Source organism: Cololabis saira, chromosome 19, assembly GCF_033807715.1.
Source record: "Cololabis saira isolate AMF1-May2022 chromosome 19, fColSai1.1, whole genome shotgun sequence".
NCBI lineage: Eukaryota > Metazoa > Chordata > Actinopteri > Beloniformes > Belonidae > Cololabis > Cololabis saira.
Genome location: NC_084605.1, coordinates 13,494,038 through 13,517,054, shown reverse-complemented (window position 1 = coordinate 13,517,054; position 23,017 = coordinate 13,494,038). Strand labels below are relative to the sequence as shown.

The 23,017-nt window shown below is 40.9% G+C and overlaps 1 protein-coding gene across 1 annotated transcript in view; it reads left to right on the top strand.

Annotated features, from left to right (window-relative positions):
* The first annotated feature begins 18,796 nt into the window (after positions 1-18,796).
* The window catches only part of LOC133419023 (SH3 and multiple ankyrin repeat domains protein 1-like), a 38,320-nt gene continuing 34,099 nt past the window's right edge, over positions 18,797-23,017 (top strand). Inside the window, exon 1 of the mRNA XM_061708012.1 lies at positions 18,797-19,252. Coding sequence (XP_061563996.1) covers positions 18,797-19,252 — 456 coding nt within the window. The remainder of the gene's footprint in view (positions 19,253-23,017) is intronic.

Below are 23,017 nucleotides of genomic sequence, written 5' to 3'. Positions count from 1 at the left end.
GCGAACCGAGTCTGGGAATATTTGAATGATGTCTCTATGATAAAGTTCGGCCGACCAATAAGCGTCCGAATTTACACCTTCTTTTCCGCTTCTTGGAATCTAGCGTTGCCACGGTAACGCTTTTGACTGAGAAAAGTATTGCCCTTTGAGGCACGATGGATACACATGTGTTGATGTATGCTATGTGTGGGTGCACGTTCCGGTTCAGGCTATATTAACGGATAGGTTTTTTTTCACCATGGTAAAAAGCCCCATCCAAATAAAATGTATTATTATTATTATTATTATTATTATTATTATTAAATGAGGCCATTTGGCATGGATTTTGACATAAAATTTCCTTAAATCACAGCTTCATGAAATTTGAATATGTTGAAGTCCACAGCGTGCCGAGTCAGGGAACATTTGTATGATGTCTCTACGATAACCTGTTGCGTAGCAACGAGCGTCCAAAGTCAAATGGAAATTTTTTTTAAATTGAAAGTTAAATATCGCAAAAACAGTGATAATTAGCATGATGAGGTTGTACGGTCCTTTAGTGCCAATCGGGCCGAGTGTTTGAAAATTTAATGATGTCTCAACGATAAAGTATGGCCGAGTAAAAAGGTACAGAATTTTTGCCCTTTTTTTTGTTTTTTAGCCACTAGTGTTGCCACGGTAACACTTTTTTCTCTGAGAAAAGTAATGCCCATCGAGGCACTATGGAGACGCATCCACGATGTATGCCATGCATGGGTGCACGTTGCGGTTCTGGCCACATTAACGGACGAAAAGAGCGTGCGGAATAATAATAAGAAAAGGGAAACCTTTTCTGTATACTATTATATCGCCTTCATTTTCATGTTTTTCCTCGTTTTTTCGGGCGTGTTTTATTACCCATATCAGAGCGGGGTCATGCTGTACACCCACTGGTGCGCAGTGGGACTTTTGCGACTTTAGCTTGTTAGCAAAATGCTAGCAACATTGCCCTTTGGGCCATTATGGACGATTGCGATATGGTCATGCCACTACTTGGCATGCCCATAATAAAACAGGCTCTATTGATATGAAAGCAACTTTGCAAGAAAAATGATATGCAGGAAGATGAAAAGACAAGAGCAATTCGGTGTAAATGACCTCTGCAGACCTCTCCATCCATCCATTTTGGCGGTCCAGGTTCTGAAGGCGTATATCCATCTCTGTCCTTGTTAACATGATTAATAATTTCCTGACACTTCATTTCAGTTTCTTTCCATTTCCTTTCTGTCTGAAAGCTCCAGATATCGCTTCATGGCTTTCAGCCATTAGAAGTTAAACTACTTGACTCTCCTCCAGCTGAGCTAATCTTCAGATATCCTTTCCACTCCTATATAAAACATTTATTGGAAATCTAAAATGTGGAGCTCATTAGAGAAAGGCTCAAATTAAATGCATGACATTGCAAAAAATTTACTTTAACTTTATCAAGATTGAAAAGAAAAGAAATGTTTAGAACAAATTGCATAAAAAGAGAGACTACAACGATTCCCATCTCTTCATTTCCCTGACCCTCTGCATCTAAAGTGCAAACAGTTAGATTACCACAATGTACAAATTAATAGGGATTTTTATTTGTAGATTTTCAGAAAATTATTATTCATTATGACTTTGTCACTTCAAGTTATTTCAGTGACCATGTGCAATCTTGTATTCACTTGAACTTGTATTAAGTTTTAGAGATATAAACCCTTTCTCATTGATTTCCTCCATCCATCCATCCATCGTCCGCCGCTTATCCGTTCCCGGGTCGCGGGGGCAGCAGTTTCAACAGTGATGCCCAGACTTCCTTCACCCCAGACACTTCCTCCAGCTCTTCCGAGGGGAGTCCGAGGCGTTCCCAGGCCAGCCGAGAGACATAGTCTCTCCAGCGTGTCCTGGGTCTTCCCCGGGGTCTCCTCCTGGAGGGACATGCCTGGAACACCTCCCTAGGGAGGCGTCCAGGAGGCATCCGGTACAGATGCTCAAGCCACCTCAGCTGACTCCTCTCAATGTGAAGGAGCAGCGGCTCGACTCTGAGCTCCTCCCGGGTGACCGAACTCCTCACCCTATCTCTAAGGGAGCGTCCAGCCACCCTGCGGAGGAAACTTATCTCGGCCGCTTGTATCCGCGATCTTGTCCTTTCGGTCACTACCCAAAGTTCATGACCATAGCTGAGGGTAGGTGCGTAGATTGACCGGTAAATTGAGAGCTTCGCCTGTCGACTCAGCTCCTTCTTCACCACAACGGTCCGGTACATCGACCGCATAACTGCGGACGCTGCACCGATCCGCCTGTCAATCTCCTGCTCCATCATTCCCTCACTCGTGAACAAGACCTTGAAAAGTGTGATCCCCCTATAGTTGGAACACATTCTCCGGCCCCCCTTTTTAAAAAAGAGGGACCACCACCCCGGTTTGCCACTCCAGCGGTACTGTCCCCTTCCTCCATGCAATGTTGCAGAGGCGTGTCAACCAAGACAGCCTTACGACATCCAGAGACTTGAGGTACTCAGGGCGAATCTCATCCACCCCCGGTGCCCTGCCACTGAGGAGCTTACGAACTACCTCAGTGACCTCGGCTTGGGTGATGGATGAGAACGTCCCCGAGTCCTCACCCTCTGCTTCCTCAGTGGAAGGCATGTCAGTCGGGTTGAGGAGATCCTCGAAGTATTCCTTCCACCGTCCGACGATGTCCCCAGTCGAGGTCAACAGCTCCCCCCCCGCACCATAAACTGGTGTCAGCAGAGTACTGCTTCCCCCTTCTGAGGCGCCGAACGGTCCGCCAGAATTTCCTCGAGGCCGACCGAAAGTCTTCCTCCATGGCCTCACCGAACTTCTCCCAGACCCGGGTTTTTGCCTCCAGGACTGCCCGAGCCGCGGCCTGCTTGGCCTGCCGGTACCTATCTACTGCGTAAGGAGTCCCACAGGCCAACATAGCCCGGTAGGACTCCTTCTTCAGTCTGACGGCATCCTTTACTTCCGGTGTCCACCACCGAGTTCTAGGATTGCCGCCACGACAGGCACCGGAGACCTTGCATCCACAACTTCGAGCCGCCGCATCGACAATGAAGGCAGAGAACATGGTCCACTCGGACTCAACGTCCCCCGCCTCCCCCAGTTCTCTCGGAGGTGAGAGTTGAAGATGTACCTGACAGAGGGCTCAGCCAGACGTTCCCAACAGACCCTCACAATCCGTTTGGGTCTGCCCGGTCTGTCCAACCTCCTCCTCCGCCAGCGCATCCAACTTACCACCAGGTGGGGATCAGTTGACAGCTCAGCCCCTCTCTTCACCCGAGTGTCCAAGACATGCGGCCGAAGGTCAGATGAAACGACAACAAAGTCGATCATTGACCTCCGGCCTAGGGTGTCCTGGTGCCACGTGCACTGATGGACACCCTTATGCTTGAACATGGTGTTCGACAAACTGTGACTAGCACAGAAGTCCAACAACAAAGCACTGTTCGGGTTCAGATCGGGGAGGCCGTTCCTCCCAATCACGCCTCTCCAGGTATCACTGTCATTGCCCACGTGAGCGTTGAAGTCCCGCAGTAGAACAATGGAGTCTCCAGTTGGAGCACTATCCAGTACTCCTCCCAGGGACCCCAAGAAGGCCGGGTACTCCGCACTGCCGTCGGCCCGTAGGCACAAACAACAGTGAAAGACCGTTTACCGCCCCGAAGGCGCAGGGAAGCAACCCTCTCGTTCACCGGCGTGAACTCCAACACGGCGACTGAGCTGAGGGGCTATAAACAAGCCCACACCAGCCCGCCGCCTCTCACCCTGGGAAACTCCAGAGTAGTGGAGGGTCCAGCCCCTTTCAAGGAACTGGGTTCCAGAGCCCAAGCTATGTGTGGAGGTGAGCCCGACTATCTCTAGCCGGTATCTCTCAACCTCACGCACAAGCTCCGGCTCCTTCCCCCCCAGCGAGGTGACATTCATGTCCCTACTGAGAAGGTTTTGGTCAGTGGTGGACAGTAACGGAGTAAATTTACTTGAGTACTGTACTTAAGTACATATCCAGAGGATTTGTACTTTACTTGAGTATTAGATTTCTTTGGTACTTATTACTCTTACTTGAATACATTTCCAAGACAAATATTTTTACTTTTACTCGAGTAAATTTCTAGGAAGGCTGAAAAGTACTCGTTACTTTCAGGTCTGCTCTTTTTTCTTCTTCCCTCAAATCCTATTGGACACAAGCTGTTTTTGTCAAAGGAGGAGACCTATCACGGTGCACGCTCTCCACTGGGATGTACGTAAAGCGGAAATACGTCAAGCCTCCTCAAAACGATACCGCCAAAGTAGCCTGCGTTTGTCAGGTTCATTTGGTTTCAGTTCATGATTGTTAATAAACTCTGCATCATCTGCTGTCCTCTTATGATCCCATTCATTTGATTTGTTTTTGGTGTTTCTGCAGGTTTTATAACATTGTGGTTCTAAAAGCAGCACATCAGTGCAGCAGGTTTCAAAGACTTAATTCTCAGAAACAAGAGTTAAAAGATCCTTAAATTAATTTAGAAAAAATATAGTAATTTACTGATGTGGAAAATAAGAAATTTACTCTTACCCTTACTTTTACTTAAAGTAAATTTAAAAGCATTTACTTTTGGATACTTAAGTACCTTTAAAAGCAAGTACTTTTCTACTCTTACTCGAGTAATATTTTGACTGAGCTACTTTTACTTCTAACGGAGTAAATTTTGACCAGTAGTATTTGTACTCTTACTCAAGTACTGGGGTCGAGTACTCTGTCCACCTCTGGTTTTGGTCCAGGGATTGTGTCGTCGAGGAACCCCGCCACAACTGCTACCCAGTCCACATGGCACTGGCTTCTCACGGTCCTTCCTGCAGGTGGTGGGCCTACAGGAAGGCGGGCCCACGTCGCCATTTTGGGCTGAGCCCGGTCGGATCCCACGGGGAAAGCCCCGGCCACCAGGCGCTCGCCTTCGAGCCCCAACCCCAGGCCTGGCTCCAGGGCGGGGCCCCGGTGACGCCGATCCGGGTGATGTAACGGTCCTTGATCTCTTCTTTGCCATGATTAGCTTGTAAACCGCTCTTAGTCTGGCCTGTCACCTAGGACCTGTTTGCCATGGGAGACCCTACCAGGGGCGTAATGCCCCCAAAAACATAGCTCCTAGGATCACACAAACCCCTCCACCACAGTAAGGTGGCGGTTCAAGGAGGGGTCATTGACTTCCTTTCATTTGTTAATATGCATCCAATCCTTCATTTCAGCCCAGCAACCATTTCCATTGAAAAGGTGGAGAGCTGGAAAAAAGTTGTTTCTGAGAAGCGTAGATTGCCAGAAGATACCCAATTTGTCAAAAATGCATGACTGGATCATTGAAATGTTTGAAAAATGTTCTTCAAAGAAACATTTGAAGTGAAATGCATATTTTTCCCTTTAATATGCATATCATAAAATGATTCAAATAATAAGAGGATTTTCAGTGGATAAAAGAATGAGGTGCTAATTTGACATGACACCTGTGATATCTGAAGCCTTATACAGCCCTGGATCAAGAAGAACTTACACAAATCCCTAATTTAATTGGTATATATATATATATATATGTATATATATATGTATATATATATATATATATATATATATATATATATATATATATATATATATATATATATATATATATATGTATACAGTACAGACCAAACGTTTGGACACACTTCCCCATTTGTTTGAATGAGAAGGTGTGTCCAAACTTTTAGTCTGTACTGTATAAAAAGAAGAAACCTCCAGAGGCAGTGTTCACGTCTCTTGGCTCGGAGGCGTCTGATAGGGATCATCACACGGTGGAAGCATCTTGTGGTCACAGGATTCAGTACTCCAGATATAGTTTTGAAGAAATGGAGCCTGTGTGCTCTGAACCAAAGACCAAAGGACCAAGCAGGCTGTTATAACAGCAAGTGCCTAAGCCGCTCTCTGTGATAATGCTGCGTTGTGCCCTTGGCAAAGGTAATTTACACTTCTTTGATGGTAGCGTCAATGCAAAAAAAGCATGTTTTGATTTTAGAACATGCACTGTCTTTAAAACTACATCTTTTCCAGGGAAGTCCATGCATTTTTCACAAGACAGTGCAAAACCACATTCTGCTCATATTACAAAGATATAGCTGAGGAGTAAAAGGTGTGGTGTATGCTCTCCAGGTCATGGTAACTCTCAAAGGCAACTGAACGGCCTTTTCTTTTGTTCATGAATATGTTTTATCTTCCATCCAGAAAGCATCGTGATGATTGGTTGAGAGATATAGATATGCAAAAGATAATTGGTACTATATTATTAGATTTTAGTGCCGCTTTTGACATACTTCTCTTTTATTGAAGAAGTTAAGTTGTTATGGATTTGAAGATTCTGCAAATAAATGGATTAAGAGTTACCTAACAAACAGAAATATTCAGTTTATTTTAATGGTAGTTATTCTGAAATGAGAGCAGTGGGTTGTGGAGTGCCGCAAGGAAGCTGTCTTGGGCCACTTTTATTTTCTATTTTCACAAATGACTTGTCGTTGGTGTTGAATTCTGCCACCATAGTTATGTACGCTGATGACTCCACTGTATATGCCTCAGCAAGCACAGTAGAAGAGCTGGATGATGTGTTAAATAAATAACTAAAGCTAATTAAGGAGTGGGTTACAGAAAATTGATTAGCTCTTAATATTGAAAAAACTAAATAAAAGGTTTTAGGTTCAAAATATAGGCTGAAATCTGCACCAATCTTGAACCTAAGTATAGGAGATAAACGTATAGAACAAAAGACAGAGGTAAAGTTATTAGGTTTAATTATTGATGACAGAATGTCATGGAATAGTTACATTGATCAGAGAGTGATAAAAATGGGCAGAGGCATGGCTGTAGTAAGACACTGTAAGCAATTTATACCAAATGACCTGATCAAACAACTAATTCAGGCGTATCACATTTAGATTACGGTGCAGTCATCTGGTCACAACACAAAGTAATTTGCACAAGCTACAAGTAGCCCAAAATAAAGCAGCTCGTATAGCTCTGAATTGTCCATATAGAACGAGTGGCACGTCAATGCATAATCAACTTATCTGGTTAAATGTTAAAAGTAAGTTACATTACTCACTTGTATCCTTCATAAAAAATATTATTACAAATAAAATCCCAGAAGTACTCTAAAATAAATTAACATTCTTTTCTGATGAACATCAGTACTGTACTCGACAGGCATCAGAGGGTCGATTTCGGCCTTCGTGCAGAACAAATGTAATACAAGGAACAGTTCACTACAGAGCAATGGTGGCATGGAATTTATTACCAAGCTTTTTAATTTCAAATAATAATAGAAGTTGCTTTGACAAGAAATTGAAAATGTATTTGTTTACATATGGGATACCTTGAAGACAATTATGTTAAGTGCTTCTCTCTGGTGAATTGAGTTGAGTTATCTGAGATCTCAAAAGGTAAGGAGAGTTTTGTTTTGTCTCTCCACTTTTTTTTCTTGTATTTTTATTTAAGTGTTGGTTTATTTTTCTTCAACCAAGAAGTAAATAATAGAGCTGCTGTATGAAAGGATTGTTAGTATGAATGTTATGGAATTGTATTATCTGTAATATGTGTCTAAGATGAAAATATTGTTTGAAAATGTAATATTAGGACCCCAGGAAGAATAGCTACTGCATATTTGCTGTATCTAATGGTGGATCCAAATAAACAAACAAACAATCATCAATTCAAGGTATGGGCATTAAAATCGTCTGCCTGCAGCTTCTCCTTGTTCCCTCCCAAAACATGCATGGAGAACATTTAATGAAAAATGCAATAAATAACAACCAAGTGCAGTAGGATACCTTAATATTTGTTTGTGGTAATATTGTAACAATAATTTGGTGTTCTTCCTCAATGGCAGAACACCTTTTAAGTGCTGTGAGACAGCCAATACCACAAATGGATTAAAGCTTTACTGTGCAACTTAGTTTGGCCTTTAATAAAACTAATAAAACTTACACTGTGCCAGCTTTGTTTTGGGAAAGTGTTGCAAGCCTGAAATGCAAACAAGAATGTACATGTAAATAAATAAATTAAATGAAGCTTGATTCATGTACCTAACCCATTCGGGGTCATAGGAGGTCTTCTGAAGCCCATCCCAGGTCTTTTGGGTTGAAAAGGGAGTTCATCAGAAACAAAACTTGACAGACATAAATTTTTCTTTTTTATTTGCATTTTCATAATTATTCCAAACCTCTCCTGTTTGCAGCTCAAAATGAAGACAGTATAGTAAGCAATAATACTTTTACAACAACATGCTTGTACAGCACCTTTCTAGTCCAAGGACCACTCAAGATGCTCTTAGTATGGACTACTAGTAAATGTCCTGTGTTCAGATTCACTCTGATGCATAGGAAGAATACAGGCCATTTATCAAATAATCCATGAGGACAAATATGTTATTCTGAAGAGGAATCCAAATCGGAGGTTGCAAGGAGGCAAACATGGTGGAAGATAGTGCAAATTAGTTTTCTGTCGGTGAGACTGATTTCCTTATTCTACCACTTGTCTTCAGAGAGAGAGAGAGAGAGAGAGAAAAATCAGGACTAGTAGATAGATGATGGCGACAGAGCAGCCGAACAGCTGGAGGAGCTCAGTCACAGCTACTGCTGTAAAGTATGGGAGCAGAAGTAACTTTTACATCTATAACAGCTGAAGAGAGAGTTTCAGAGGTGTGATAAGGGCCACCTCAGTGTCTAACTTTCAACTATTCTCCTTCCTTACATTATTGTTTTATTTGCCTTTCACTTTCACCTCTCTACCAGTCATAGCTGTCCTCACCCCCGTCTGTTTCTCTTTTTGACTACTCTGCTTTATGCAAACTACAACTCTCTCTGTCTCTCTCCCTTGTGAATTCCCTTTTTTTTTTGCTTATACATCCCAATTAGCTGGCTCCTGTCTCCTCTCAGCATGTCCCTCTTGTTCCCTATCTTGCCTGGTGGAGGCTCAACATTGTTCAATATTTAATGAGACCTTTTTCATAAATCAGCCTTCTCTATTCCCTCCTGGTGTACTCGAATGATCGCATTAAAATATTGTGTGTGTTAACAGGCTGCTCTTTGTCAGTTTTTAATTAAAGAAACTCTCACTCCAAAATATGATCTCTTTTAAACCTGGAAGTCATACCTGCAACAAAGACCAGTGGCAACTCCGAGCATGCACTGTCCCCGACTGCTGAATATGGATTTCAGGCCATTTGATAAATGAAAAAAAAAAAAATCAAAAGAGCTTCATTATATTGACAGGCTCTGAGACCCTTGACTTCATTGCTGGTAGTGCAAAACTTTAATGAACACAGATTTATATAGGTTGGGCTATTACACAATTTCTCTGGTTAATGCTTTTAGTTCATGAAGCAAATAATTTACCTCTAAAGGACACTTTTATTTCTTCCAGTCCTTCTTGCTTTATTTGCCTTAGCATATTTTGTGCTTGCTTTGCAGGCTTTTCCTGTCACCATCAGGATCTTGGGGAATTAATCGCGATCACTCCTCTATCTTTTGTGGTTTCATGTCACTTATAAAATGCTCAAATAGCAGTTTCATATTGACCAGTGAGACTTGAACAGAGCAGCCATGGATCATTCTGCATACATTTAGTCAATCATTCAAACATGCCGACTTTATGATTATGCTATTTAAAAAAGACCGTTCTGAAAATGCAATAGATACCATTTGTGTTGCTTTATAGTATGAGAAAAAAATATGCTATTAGTCGAGGATACGATTGTGTATAGGCAAGATGTGATGCGTGGGCTTAGATAAGGACCCAAATGGAGAGGGTGACAGTAGGATAGTGAAGATTGATTTATTTAGATGATCAAGGCAAGGGCTTCCACTGGTGTGCTGGTGAGGAGGGGAGAAGACACCTGCCTGGGCTGGCGGAGCAGGCAGGCAATAGTGGACGTGAGGAGGCAGAGAGGCTGGAGAAACGATGGCAAAAGAGCTGGAATGAAAAGAGAACCACTGGTGAGCTTGGACAGCTGAAACTGAGTTTAAAAATGGCTAGGAGCCAATTTACCAAACGTGGTTTCATTCTGTCAGCAGGCGCACCGAGGTCCAGGGTTTATATGCTGCATCATGATCAGGAACTGGTGTGCAGCAACCAATTCCAGAGCCACCTGGTCAGCCATGCCAAGCCTCTGCCAAAAAAAAAGACAAATGAAAAAGTACAGCTTAATGTGTCATTTTTGCCACATTTAGTACTTAGCTATATGCACAGTTGAATAGGAAATTCTGTTTATTGTCCTCAGATTAGTAGAGGACAGGAGTTACGCCAAAATTATCAATGTCATGTGTAGTGCAGTAAAACAGTGAGTGATTCAGACAGGGGCAGGGGTCCCAGCCTAGGGGGGGGCGAATCATTCTTGATGGGCCCTTGTGGCCTAAACATCCCCGTTAAAACATAATCGCTAAAAAAAATGAAATGCCACAGATCAGCCCCTCTGACACACAACCACAGCACGCAGCACACGGTCAGAACCATTCACATGAGGTTTCTAGCACCATGGATTTTGCCAGTCATTATGTCAAACCTAATTATAAGGTATATAATTATATGATCTGTGGCATTTTATTTTTTTTAGCGATTATGTTTTAACGGGGATGTTTAGGCCACAAGGGCCCATCAAGAATGATTCGCCCCCCCCTAGTTTGATAAGTATCAAACTGGAGATAAAATCAAATGACATCCAATGATGTCTATGGAAGCCCATTTCTGCCAGTAAAAGAAAAAAATAAGATGAAATCTTAGCCTTAAAAATAAAAATATCCCCAGGGTAAGTCATAATTATGACATAAAAATCATAATTTCAACTTTCTATCTCATAATTTCGACTTTCTATCTCATAATTTCAACTTTTGATCTCATAATTATGATTTATCGTGGGGATATTTTTATTTTTAAGGCTAAGTTTTTATATTATTTTTTTTTTCTTTTACTGGCGGAAATGGGCTTCCATAGATGTCGGATTCAATACAGCCGAGTAGCACAATTCAGACACACGTGTTCAACCTACACGAAAACAGACTACAATGTGCGACGACATGTATTTAACACAATGGCCGAGCGACACGGCGGTCAAACAGCAACAAACAATATAAGAAAGGCCATATATTCAGCGTCATGACAATGTTATAAGGAATAATTAATATTATGACATGTGAGTATGTATGTGAGCAGAAAACCACAACAAAACATATTTCCATCCAAGGAGGGGGGGGGTGGTACACATTTAACGATCAGCCAGTTCTTCATCGCCGCAAACCTTTCAATCACTTTGCTCTCATCAATGGCGATGTCCCTCTCGATTGAGAGCAAGGTGAGGTTTGAGGCTTCATCCATGCAGCCCGGAGATAGTTTTTAATCATTTCAGCCTGCTGAAACTCAGCATGACTTTCCTGCTTTAAGGCTACTTCTGATGCGGCAACTGGCTAAAGGCGTATTTATGGTTCCGCGTTACACCCACGCAGAGCCTACGGCGTAGGGTATGCGGCGACGCGCACCCTACGCCGTAACCGACGTTGTAGGCTCTGCGTTGGTGTAACGCAGAACCATAATTCAGGCTTAAAAGTAAACAGACAACATGCGTGCACGTACCCGTGCATGGCAGGCAGACACACAAGGGGAGAAGGGACTATTTCTTTCATTTTTATTTTTTAAACAACTTTATCCTTGAACGCAATTGTTATATAGTCCAACTTTATTCAGCACACTTTTTTTTTCCTCTTCGGCGTGGGCCCCCACACAGCAGTGGGCCCAGGGCGGCCGCCCCCTCTGCTCCGCTAATGGATTCAGATAAGGTCTAAACAGAATAATAATAACGACCTCTATTTAAAAAAGGATATTTGTTAAGTAATAAGCTCAAAGATAATTCTTTTTCTAAGACCGTCACACTGGAAGCTCACTCAACAGCTGCTTAAGGCAAAAATGGCCGGGTTTCCCAGATCAGTTAAGTAGTTCTTAACAGCGAAAGACTTCTTTCAAACCTTCTTAAGGAGCCTGTGAAAGAAAATCGCGTTTCCCAGAGTCGCTCTTAGCTTAAGTATCTCTTTCATTAAGAAGGAAATGAAAGATGCTGCTGACCCAGTCTTTACAACCATCTTAGTGAACAAAGACTCACAGATCCAGCCGCGTCAGGCAAAACAATATTACACCAAGCAATGAGATACTAAAACAATGCACCCCGCACAAGTTTTGATCTATTTTATACTTTAGATTTATATTGTTTAGCATTTATTGGTGACAGCAAAGGGGGGGAAAAAAAGAAAAATAAGGAATAACAAGTGTGTTCCTGTATATGTTTTATGCTTTACGCACAAATAAAACGATCATCATGAATATCATTTATTTGATGATTTGGCTGCTATACAGCATGTTCTCGCTGCAAATCAACCGCGTCACCGTGCGCGAAGCAGAACTGTTTTTATGAACGCATTCGTGCGTCAGCACTTCAGTCCCCTGGACGTGCTGTCGGACCGGGCTGTCCAGGCAGCCGGGACACCGATCCTCCTGCGCCGCGCCCGAGCGCATCTATGTGATGACAGGGAAGCAGCAGCTGATCAACGGGATCCTTTGATGAATCGTTCATTACAGTCTCAAATATAATCAATGGTGTCGGTTTATATTAAAGAATCTTTTTGCCCAGAAGAAAAAAGAGCGAAGACAACGACCCGTAACTATTTTCTTCTCTTGAAAAAACCCACCTGCGGGATGCAGCAGCATCAGAAGAGCAGGAATACGTGCGTGGCGGGGATGATCTCTGCAATCTGAAGCCCTCTATAATTGTAAAAAGAATTTCACTTATCACGGGTTCTTTTTGGAACATAACCCCTGCGAAAAACCAGGGATTGCTGTAATTCCACGTTGCGATTTGCGAAACTCGCCTTCTCTTGGCTCATGTTTTTGAACACACACACACACCCACCACGTTTCCTCCCGGTTTCTGCGTGTGGGGAAAAAAAGCCTCACTGTAGCCAGAAATAACGGAGTAACGCACCGTTTGGATGAAAAAGGGTCATTGAATTATATTTATCATCTTAATTTTTCATTATAACGCACAGGCAGCAGGGAATTAGTGCATTAGGTAGCAGTGCTGCATGTGAAAATGCGCTGATAGTGATCGGTGATCGATTTGCCTGGCATCGATTGATTTGGTTTCAGAACCGGACAGCTGCTCCAAAGAGCTTCTGAAAGAGCGAAACTAAAGAACGGTGTTAAGAAGTCATCTGGGAAACACCCATATCTTAGGGTTCTCTCTTAGTTCAAACCTTCTTTGAACCTCTCTTAAATCCTTAAGAGAGGTTGGATCTGGGAAACCCGGCCAATATTTGTTGAGCTCAAAACTGTGTCAGAATACATGTTCACTTGACTTTGCTACTTGCACGTGTCGTCAGAGCAAATCACCCTGTTCCACTTATAGATTTGGTATAGGTTTTACATTGGGTGCCGTTCCTGACACAGCCCTTCACATTTTGGGACCGGCTTGAGCGGCTAGGGCAATTTGAGCATCGTGTTGTCCTGTCCTGAGACACTTTGGGTAATAATGCGGGGCCTCCTGGCTAGAGGATAAGCACCTCTACCTACCACAAAAAATTTAGACTGATTCATATGAATACTGTATTATGATGGAAAGTCTCCTTTTTTATTTTTTTTCCTCACTCTTGATTTTCTTTTTGATCCAGTGAGTTCATAATCTGTTCCACAAGAACATGCTGATTTTGCTAAAATTATCTAATTGAGAAAATAATTATGAAGTTGAGTGTCTTTAGCTAAAATCTGTTATCAGTTCTTTAAAATGTAGTATGCTTATTTTTTGTACTGTAAAAATGTGCAACAGTTGCTTTGATCTGATAGTTCTTTGATAATCAGTAACGCCTATCCTCTGAGCAAATTCTCATTGACTTCTGCGTTTGGACATTAGATAAACGTTATCTTTATAAGCTCAGTCATTGTGGCTTGTGCTCCTCCTTGACCCGTGTTCTCCTCAGTGAAACATACTCTGATGCTGCACTTACAAGGCAGTTCTTAGATCTTTACACTGTCTTTCTGTCTGTCACAGAATAGATATTAAAATCCTGTTGTTGGTTTATAAATCTCTGATTGGTCTCGGGCCAAATTACATCTCTGATCTCCTGGTCCATTATGAACCAACCAGAACCCTCAGGTCATCAGGGACTTTAATTATTGCTTTTTCTACACTGGTACTTTTAAATTTGAGTTTCAAAACTCAATCATATTTCATATCCTGTAAATTGGTTAGAGTCCCTCAGGTTAATATGTTTTATTTCATGTATTTTTTGTTATTATTATTATTATTATTATTATTATTATTATTTTGTTTGTTTCTTTAAACTTTTTATAATAATAATAATCAATTCTATTTATATAGCGCTTTTAAAAGTATGTTTTAAAGTAATTGTAAAGAACTGTGAATCGTCCTGTTGTTGAATATTAGAAATAAAACTTGCCTTGAGGTGGATCTCACCTGTTGCTCCAGAATGATGGGATGGGCTATTAAATGCCATGAGAGACCGGGTATAATCTCTCTTTTTCTTCAATAATCCCTTATAGAGAGTCTCCTGAGAAGACCTTTTCTAATTCTTAAATGCTCACTTTTCTAACCTAAATTGCAGTTACTTTGCGCTTCTGTATATATTCTACTTACATTATGTCCTTTAAATAGATTTACACATAGTTTCTACATGTGTTTAACTTGCACTTGCTTCTTTGCACTCATTTGTTATGTACTGTATATGTTTGTTTGTTCATTCATTCCCAATGGGAAGCTCAGTAATCACTGACCTACTTGTGAAACTCCCCCTTCTGGTGTTTTTTGTAGCTGATTCCTGGTATTTACCTCACGTGATTTGAAAATGTATACTCATACGATGAATGTCACAGAATATATATGCTGTTCAAGCATTCAGTATTAATGAGGACATTATGATTAACAAGCAGGCTCTTGACAAAAGTTTCATTTTTTTTTCATACTGAAATTGTTTGTACAAGTATATGAGGTAGAAACCAGAGAATACGTTTCTTTGCAATGACAGCAACAACTTGGCATTACCGCTGTTAGTATTATTAGTATTAGCGTTGAGGCAGTCCATCCATAAAGAGCTGTAACTCCTTCATTTGCCACTAGGGGGTATTCACCATTTTTCATATTTACTAACAAAGGGCAAGAGGTGGGAAGTGATAGTACACAGACATTACTGGACTAACCCTCTGTGAAGTCGACCATAGGTTTTCTGAAGAGTGGTTTTGAAGCCTCTTTTTCCTCGCACTGCGAGCCGCCGTGTTGCAAATGGATGTAATAAACAGGCCATGAAAAAAAATCTCGAACACGCCCACCTTATGCCAATCAAGGTTAGCCATGGCTCTCAGCTTCTTCAGCCGCTCTGTGGCCAAATATCCCTTTTCCAATGTTATTTGAGTGGTGAAATCAGAAATGATTAGTGCATTTAGCCAATGCTGAGTAAGCACAAACTCCCAACGTGGAAATAAGAAAAGCTGCAGTTCATCAACTGACCACTGTTAGCTGGGTCCAAAAGCAAGTCAGTTGCCATTGACCCACAAGTTAAAATGCCTTTGCTGCAGAAATAAACATTTACAGCCTGACTCAAGAGACCGTTCACATCCAAAACTGTATGGGGCGTGAATGCTTTTGCAAGATATCTGGTAAAATCACATAAAACAATACATTTAATTATGGACATGAACTTTGGATTGCTGGCTGGCGTAGTGAATGGTTAGCTGTCATCACTTCTGCATCAGCCATCTTTTTTTTTCAAAGCTACAAGTAGCCGGCAGCTTGTGCTAACCCAACATATGCTAAATGCACCAATCATTTCTGATTTCGCCACTCAAACAACATTATGAACTTCAAGCTGCCATTAAGAAAGAATCTGTCATGTGACACCATGATCAGAACAGCCACATGGGATTGGGAGTACCTCGGAAAACCCCAGTCACTCAATCTGCTGTTGGATTCAGAAATGCTATATGAAACTGTACTGTACTGCAAACAGGAAGACATTAACATGCACTGCATTATCACCAGGTTCTCTGGCACAAGCTCATGTTGGATAGACAGAAAGACAGTGGAATTGTGCTCTGCCATGTTCATGTTTCATCTTGACTCTGTGAAAAAAAAAAGAAAGGCTGAGTATTATATACCAAAGATGAAAATGGTCTTAAAGGCAAATGGTGCAAACACCAGCATCAGTGATATTATGAGGCGGTGCATCACTACCCATGACATGGATAAAGCTTTTGTACCATCAGGGCAGTGTCTCCTCCTGTCGTTATTTCAACGTGACAAAGAACAATCTCACTCTGAAAAAGCTATAACCATGGGACTTCTTAGATACAGAGAATCTTAGTTTTACTGGCCTGCCTGCAGTCCAGACTTGTCTCATAATGAAAATGTACAGTCCCACATGAAGTGGAGACTCAGACAATGACAACTTTGGGCAGCTGAGCAGCTAAACATTATGCATCCACAAAGAATGAACAAAAACTGCTCTTGCAAATTATTATATTTTAACTTTTTTAAATGTTTTATTTTGGAAACATCCCAACTATTTTGGAAATGGGGTTTATATTTGATAATTAGTTCCTTATTGTTCTGAAGCCTGAGTGTCAATCCACATTAGTATGTCACTTTTGATTAAATGTCTGATCAATTAGTTCAAATAAATCTTCAGAGCTATGCAGACACACATGTGCATCTGTGAAGTAACCAGAAGTGGGGTGAACACTGGGAAAGCAAAAAACATGTAGTTGACATGGTTCTACTATTGTTTATGTGGACTGCAGGCCACTGTAAGCCACTGTAAACTGTAAACCTGTCGATGTCCTTCATACCCCACAGAGGTTGATAAGTAAAAAGTCATTGCTTATTTATTCCTTTTTAACCCTTAAGAGCACCATGTTTTCTGCATATGACTACCAAGTGAAAGTATATGCATGCTGGTAATCTGTGAGTGAATGAGTTCAGATCTGTGGCCTAATTCTAGTTGTGTCTCTATGGTATCATCTGTCCATCTGTGCATTCTGAAAGCCATCTACTTCAGAGTCCTAACTCACATGATTTTTAGAGCATACTGTCAATGAGGTACTAGGAGATTCACAACGTCATTCACCATCATTAAGATAGCTTTTCTAGATGATGACAACCTCTACAAAACAGAACACAGAAAATCCAAGGATCATTATTCAAAACTGGACACCCACTAATGAGCATAGCAATTAAACAATCTTAAAGCAAAAATCCACCCTGAACCCATTTTAAATTGTTGGTAATTGGACAGTTATGTATACACCAGTTTATAGATTTATACAATTGTTCGATATCAATTTGTTCTTCCTGCATTCCTGCTCATTGATGGTAACATGCAGAAGATCTTTCACTTAAAGGAGTCATGTTATACCATTACTGGGCGAAGGGGCATGAAATTGACCTGGTTGTGTTAAGTCAGAGTTTTTCATTTAGTAATCACCTCAGCTATACAGTGCATAAATACACACATACAGACACACACACACACATATATATATATATATATATATATATATATATATATATATATATATATATATATATATATATAATGAATACTTTGGTTTAAAGGAGCTTGAGGCAGGATTTATGAAAAAAATTCGTAAACGTTTTAAGTTTTCTAGTAATAATGTCAGATGAAGCGTTCCAAACCGAAAACGAATGAGCCCTCTAGTGTATCTCTCCGTTGCCTTGAACAGGCTGTGTGCTGCAAAATGTGCTGCAGTGCTGGGGCCGAGTTTCCCGCGCTGGGCTGCGGATGTGACGTCACATGACGCTGCATGCGCGTTCTCCCCGTTCTCCCGTGCCGGCTTCACTGTTGGCTGCAGTACCCCCGACTGCCGTCGTGGTGAAGGGTGGCGCTAGAGAGTCTCATTTCTTAAAAGGAGCCTCATGCTCCTTTAACTTTAAAATTGTCGGAAAGCTTTGAATCTGGAAAAGAACCACTATGCTTGTAGAAATAACCCAGCTGTTTTTATTATTACGGCGGTCACAATTGTGAAACACTTTGTGTTACATATTGAGGTTTAAGTTTTAGGGTTGTCACAATCTTTTGGACAATTAGTGTCTAATCACTGAGCCATGCAGACCCGATCACGGCATGCTGAGGTACAGGGGCTATACAATGAAAGGCGTCAGTTTAAAAAATGTGACCTGAATGTTAGTGAACATAAAGATTACACAAATAAAGAAGGGTGGAATTTTCGTTTAAGAAGCTTACATTTAGCTTTTAGCTCTGGGCTGCACCTCAAACATTTGCTAACTTCATTATCACAATTATCTTGACTTCATGTAATGCTATATTGTATATTCACCTCACTCTCTCCTGCAAAGAATCTGCCATGCAGATTCACAGAGTTTATATTTAGCCAGTCTTCCATCAGCCTGCTATTCCCTTATGCATTCCCAGTGGCTAAATGGGAAATAGACCAGCTATGTGCTAATTTCACACATTGCCATTGGCTAATTTGTGCTATTATTGTACATGTCTATAACATATTTGAATTTCACATTTTCAATTTTTGTTTATTCAACTCTGTCAATAAAATTAAGACTTAAATGATCAAAGTTTACCCCTTTTTCTGCCTGTTTCCCACAGCATGTTTCTCAGGGTGAAGCCAGTTTCATGGGACAGCCATGTTTTGTCTCCATGACAGCTATAACCCTCAGCCCTCTCTGCAGTGACCCCCTTCACAGCAAAGGATGCTGGGAAATAATGAGCACTTTTATCCCGGTCAGGATGACAAAGATGGGGAGGATGAGGAGGAGGAGGAGGAGCAAAGAAGAGAGCGAAGCCAAGACGAAGGTGGACGTGACACCGAGAATGGAGGACTTGATGGTCTTGTAGAGAAAGGGATGACAGGAGGACGACAATCCTGGGAAGGAAAAGGGGGTGAGGTGGTGAAACCAGCAGCCATTGTGGTTGGAAGGCAGAGGGTAGATCGACCAATGAGGCCTGGCAACCTGGGCACCCGGGGCATCCCTTACATGACCAATCAAGTCCCACCTCATCATCATGCTGCCAAGCAGCAGCAACATCATCTAGCAGCAAAGAGACGAGCCCTCATGGAGCGCAGCATGACCACTATGGCCCCGCTGGAGGACACGTTCCTGACCATGATGGTGTTCCGTATAGGAATTCCTGACATCAAACAAACAGTAGGTGCATGGAAAAGACAGCCAATACAGTTTCTGAAGAGTTTGGATGGTATGGAATACATAGATGAAAAGAAACACACTGAGTTTCACATTTATTTTTACTTTTATTTCACTGGCAAAATCTATCAGCCTAACACATTTTGAGATTTGTCTTATAAAAGTTTGTTTAATTTATCAAGACTCACAAATCCCTGGCCCATAAAGCCTGAATTACAAGCCAGATAATGTTTGTTGCACGTGACATCAAAAGGTCTACATCAATTCAGTACAAAAATCATAAGGATATCCAAGAAAAGCTGAGACTTTGAGGAAGAAAGATGAGCAAAGAGTTAGATATTTCAGCCTTTACAGTCCAAAATATCATTATATCAAATAAGAAGCTTGAGTGTGTCTAAGCTCAACACCCATGATCTCATTTCGCTCAGATACTAATGCATTTATAATCATCAGCTCGGGGTTACATTCACAAATGCCACATAAATCATGAATGAGCAGAAAGAGACTTTCTGGTAACCTCGTCCAGGAACTTTGCCAACTGCTCTCAAAGGCATCTGCGATGCACTATCACACATTAGAAACATGCATAAAAGTCAGAGAAAACAGTAATCTGGATTGTTTTAGAAAGAAATGAACATCTTTGCACTCCAGACCAAAGACGAAAATAACCAATGACCATTATCACTGCCTTTGAGACGATATATATATATATATATATATATATATATATATATATATATATATATATATATATATATATATATATATATATATATATAATATATATATATATATATATATATATATATATATTCAGAGTATATATCAGAGTTCAAAAGACTTTATTGCCAAACTCAATCAAAGTCAAACGATTTCAAAGTCAGTTATCTGTGTGAAAAAGTCTCCCTGACAAACGGGGCACTCGCAAGAGGTCTTTCCAAATGAGGAAGTAGTTCAAGCCAGGTCTCTCTGGTATTACTGTCTCAGAAAGAAATGTAGGTTTAATTTGACAAACAGAATGTAAAAATATTATCTCTGATCACAGTATGGCACTTTATGGCCATTATGAGCTGTACTGACTCTGATCTACAGTATGTGCAAGTAAAGACAAACAGTAACCTGTTAAGATTGTGTTTTGCATTTTTATCTCAAGAGAAAACAACAGGAAATGTACAGAGTTCTGGTCTCTGTAAATATTGAATGGAGAGACCAGCTTGGATGAGAGTCTTTCTATTATCTCTTCTTTTTTCGTGGATTTTAAGCTTGATCTTTCTCTAATGAAAGCCACAACAACCAGCAGCTTTGCATCTCTAAATTAAAACATTTTAAATACTTTTGCTGCAGTCTCAACTTCACATCCATTTCAAATTATTTGTCTAAAAATCCCAAGGGTACTTTATGCAAATAATGGAGTGCATGAAAGACTATTTTCATTACACTTACCCCACAAGTCCAGCAATAAGTCCCCAAAGGAAGTAACAAATAGCGTATTGCTACACCAGCACTGAGAAACCTGAAAGAGAAAACACATTAAGGTAAAAAAAAAAGCACCCAGCTTGGGTCAGGCCTGGTCATAATCATGTTCCAAATCTGTTGTTAGCATCATTTCACACCTACAGTTTCTGTCTGCCTGTCGCAGCAGGTGAGAGTGTGCAATCCCACACTTCCACCATATTTAGGTGAAATTGCCCCATCTTACCTTCTCCCCATCTTTCTTTCTCGACTTTCAACTCCCTGAACATGCAGACTGTTCTACATGTCAGCCAATCTGCCCTCCATAATTGCTAATTATCTAATAGGTTTTTAATGAGTTTTGGGAGAGCCGAGGAAACGCGCGACTCTTAATAGAACTATGTGGAAGGCTCCGGCTTTGCTCTTAAGTCTTCATCAGCCACAGGCATCACATTCATCTCGCACACCAATGACAAACACTCAGCACCCATACACCTTACAGCTCCAATATTACGAAGCTGAATTAAAAAGAGATAAAGAGCGTAAATACTTAAGGGACAAATATTTGCAGCTACTGAGACTGAAGGAGAAAAAAAACTAATGTTGTGAAGACGGAGGAAGGGATTAAACAAAAAAAGGGGTAAAAGCCTTTTCAAAAAACGTAATGGTGCCAACTTAAGGGACAAATGCAGCCAGAAAGACCTCAGAAAAGAGAACGACTAGTAGAGAAATATTCCTGTAATATACCGTATGCATTACATTATATTCTCCCAGGGATTCGCTGTTTGATCTAGTTCTACTCACACATAGTAGAGAAATGTATACACCCCTTTAACACCCCCAAAAGGATGTAAACACACACACACACACACACACACACACACACACACACACACACACGCACACACACACACGCTCACTCTTATGTGTGTACATAAACACACATACACTCATCCACATCATGTGGTTTACCTCCCAGGGACCAACAAGCCATTGCTACGGCAACGGGCGCCTGCCTCCTCTAATGAACGGTTACCATGCCAATGGAGCTGGTTACACTCTATTCGATGGCTACACTATTGAATAGTTCAACCTGTCCAGGGCCTGAGGGGGGTGGGGGTGGAGCTGGGGGCACAATAGTGTGCTGAGCTAAGCAATTTTGCTTACAGTTCTCAGAAATGGAGCAATACCCTGGATGCATGCGTCTCTTTCAGGCAGCTCAGTCATGTGTTAAACGACTGTCAGTTCTCTCCTCTGGCTCCAGACTCCAATAAGAGAAGAACAAAAAAAAGATGGTGTTCATCTTAGAATACAAGAAACAAATGCAATAATATGAGGAAATGGGCAGTGTACAAATCATTGTAAAATTTAGTTAAGCATACCACACACAAAATACACACCAGGAAGTTTTTCAGTAAGCCTCAGGCGCATCACATACAGAGTTGCAGTAAGAGGCAAGACAGACTTTACACAGCTGGCTTGGTTTCCTTCAATGCAGAATGTGGTGTACTCACAATATACAATGCTTTACCACACAGATACACAAATGCAAAAGCAAAGTGTTTATCTAAATACAGACTTTCAACTTCTTAAGAAGAAGAAAATATGGTCAGAAAATAAATGGGAGTAAGAGTTTAATAATCTGACAACCCAGACTAAAAGTAAAGCACGTCATGTAATTTCCAATGAATGTGGAGGGTGATCAATTATTTACGAGAAATGCATTCATATTCTGCACAGATCACATTCCCGTGCATTCATCATTCAATGTCAGGCAAAGAAATTAGTCGATGAATGTAAAAAGCAGTTGGCCAGTTATTTGACTAAATACTAACCGAGTTCATACATGTTTGCTCATGCAGCCATCCTTCCAGTACAGTAAGAAAACCTTTTAAACTGGAAGCTGGAAGCTTAACCCAAAATTTCAAAATATATGCTATCTTTCAAAGAATAAATACAAAGATCATAACTGTAAAAGCTAAAGGCTTTTTAAAGTAAATCCTGCCTTAATGACTGGCTTCTGATATGAAAAGTACTGAAATTAGCTCATTAGCATTTACTTGTTTTGTATTGTGTGAATGAAATTAATATTGACACAAGAAATTCCCAACCACCTTTCCAGAAAACTTGGACGATATGAAAAATTCACATTTAAAAAAATGCAGCGAGTCTATTGTTTCTTTAATGAAGTATTCAGATATTTTTCAGTTCATAAGTAAAGTAAGCCATAGTAATAAAAATACACGATTAAATGCAGTAGATCTGCAATGCAAGTTTCACTCTAGATACAGGACATTCTGATTACATGTAACATGC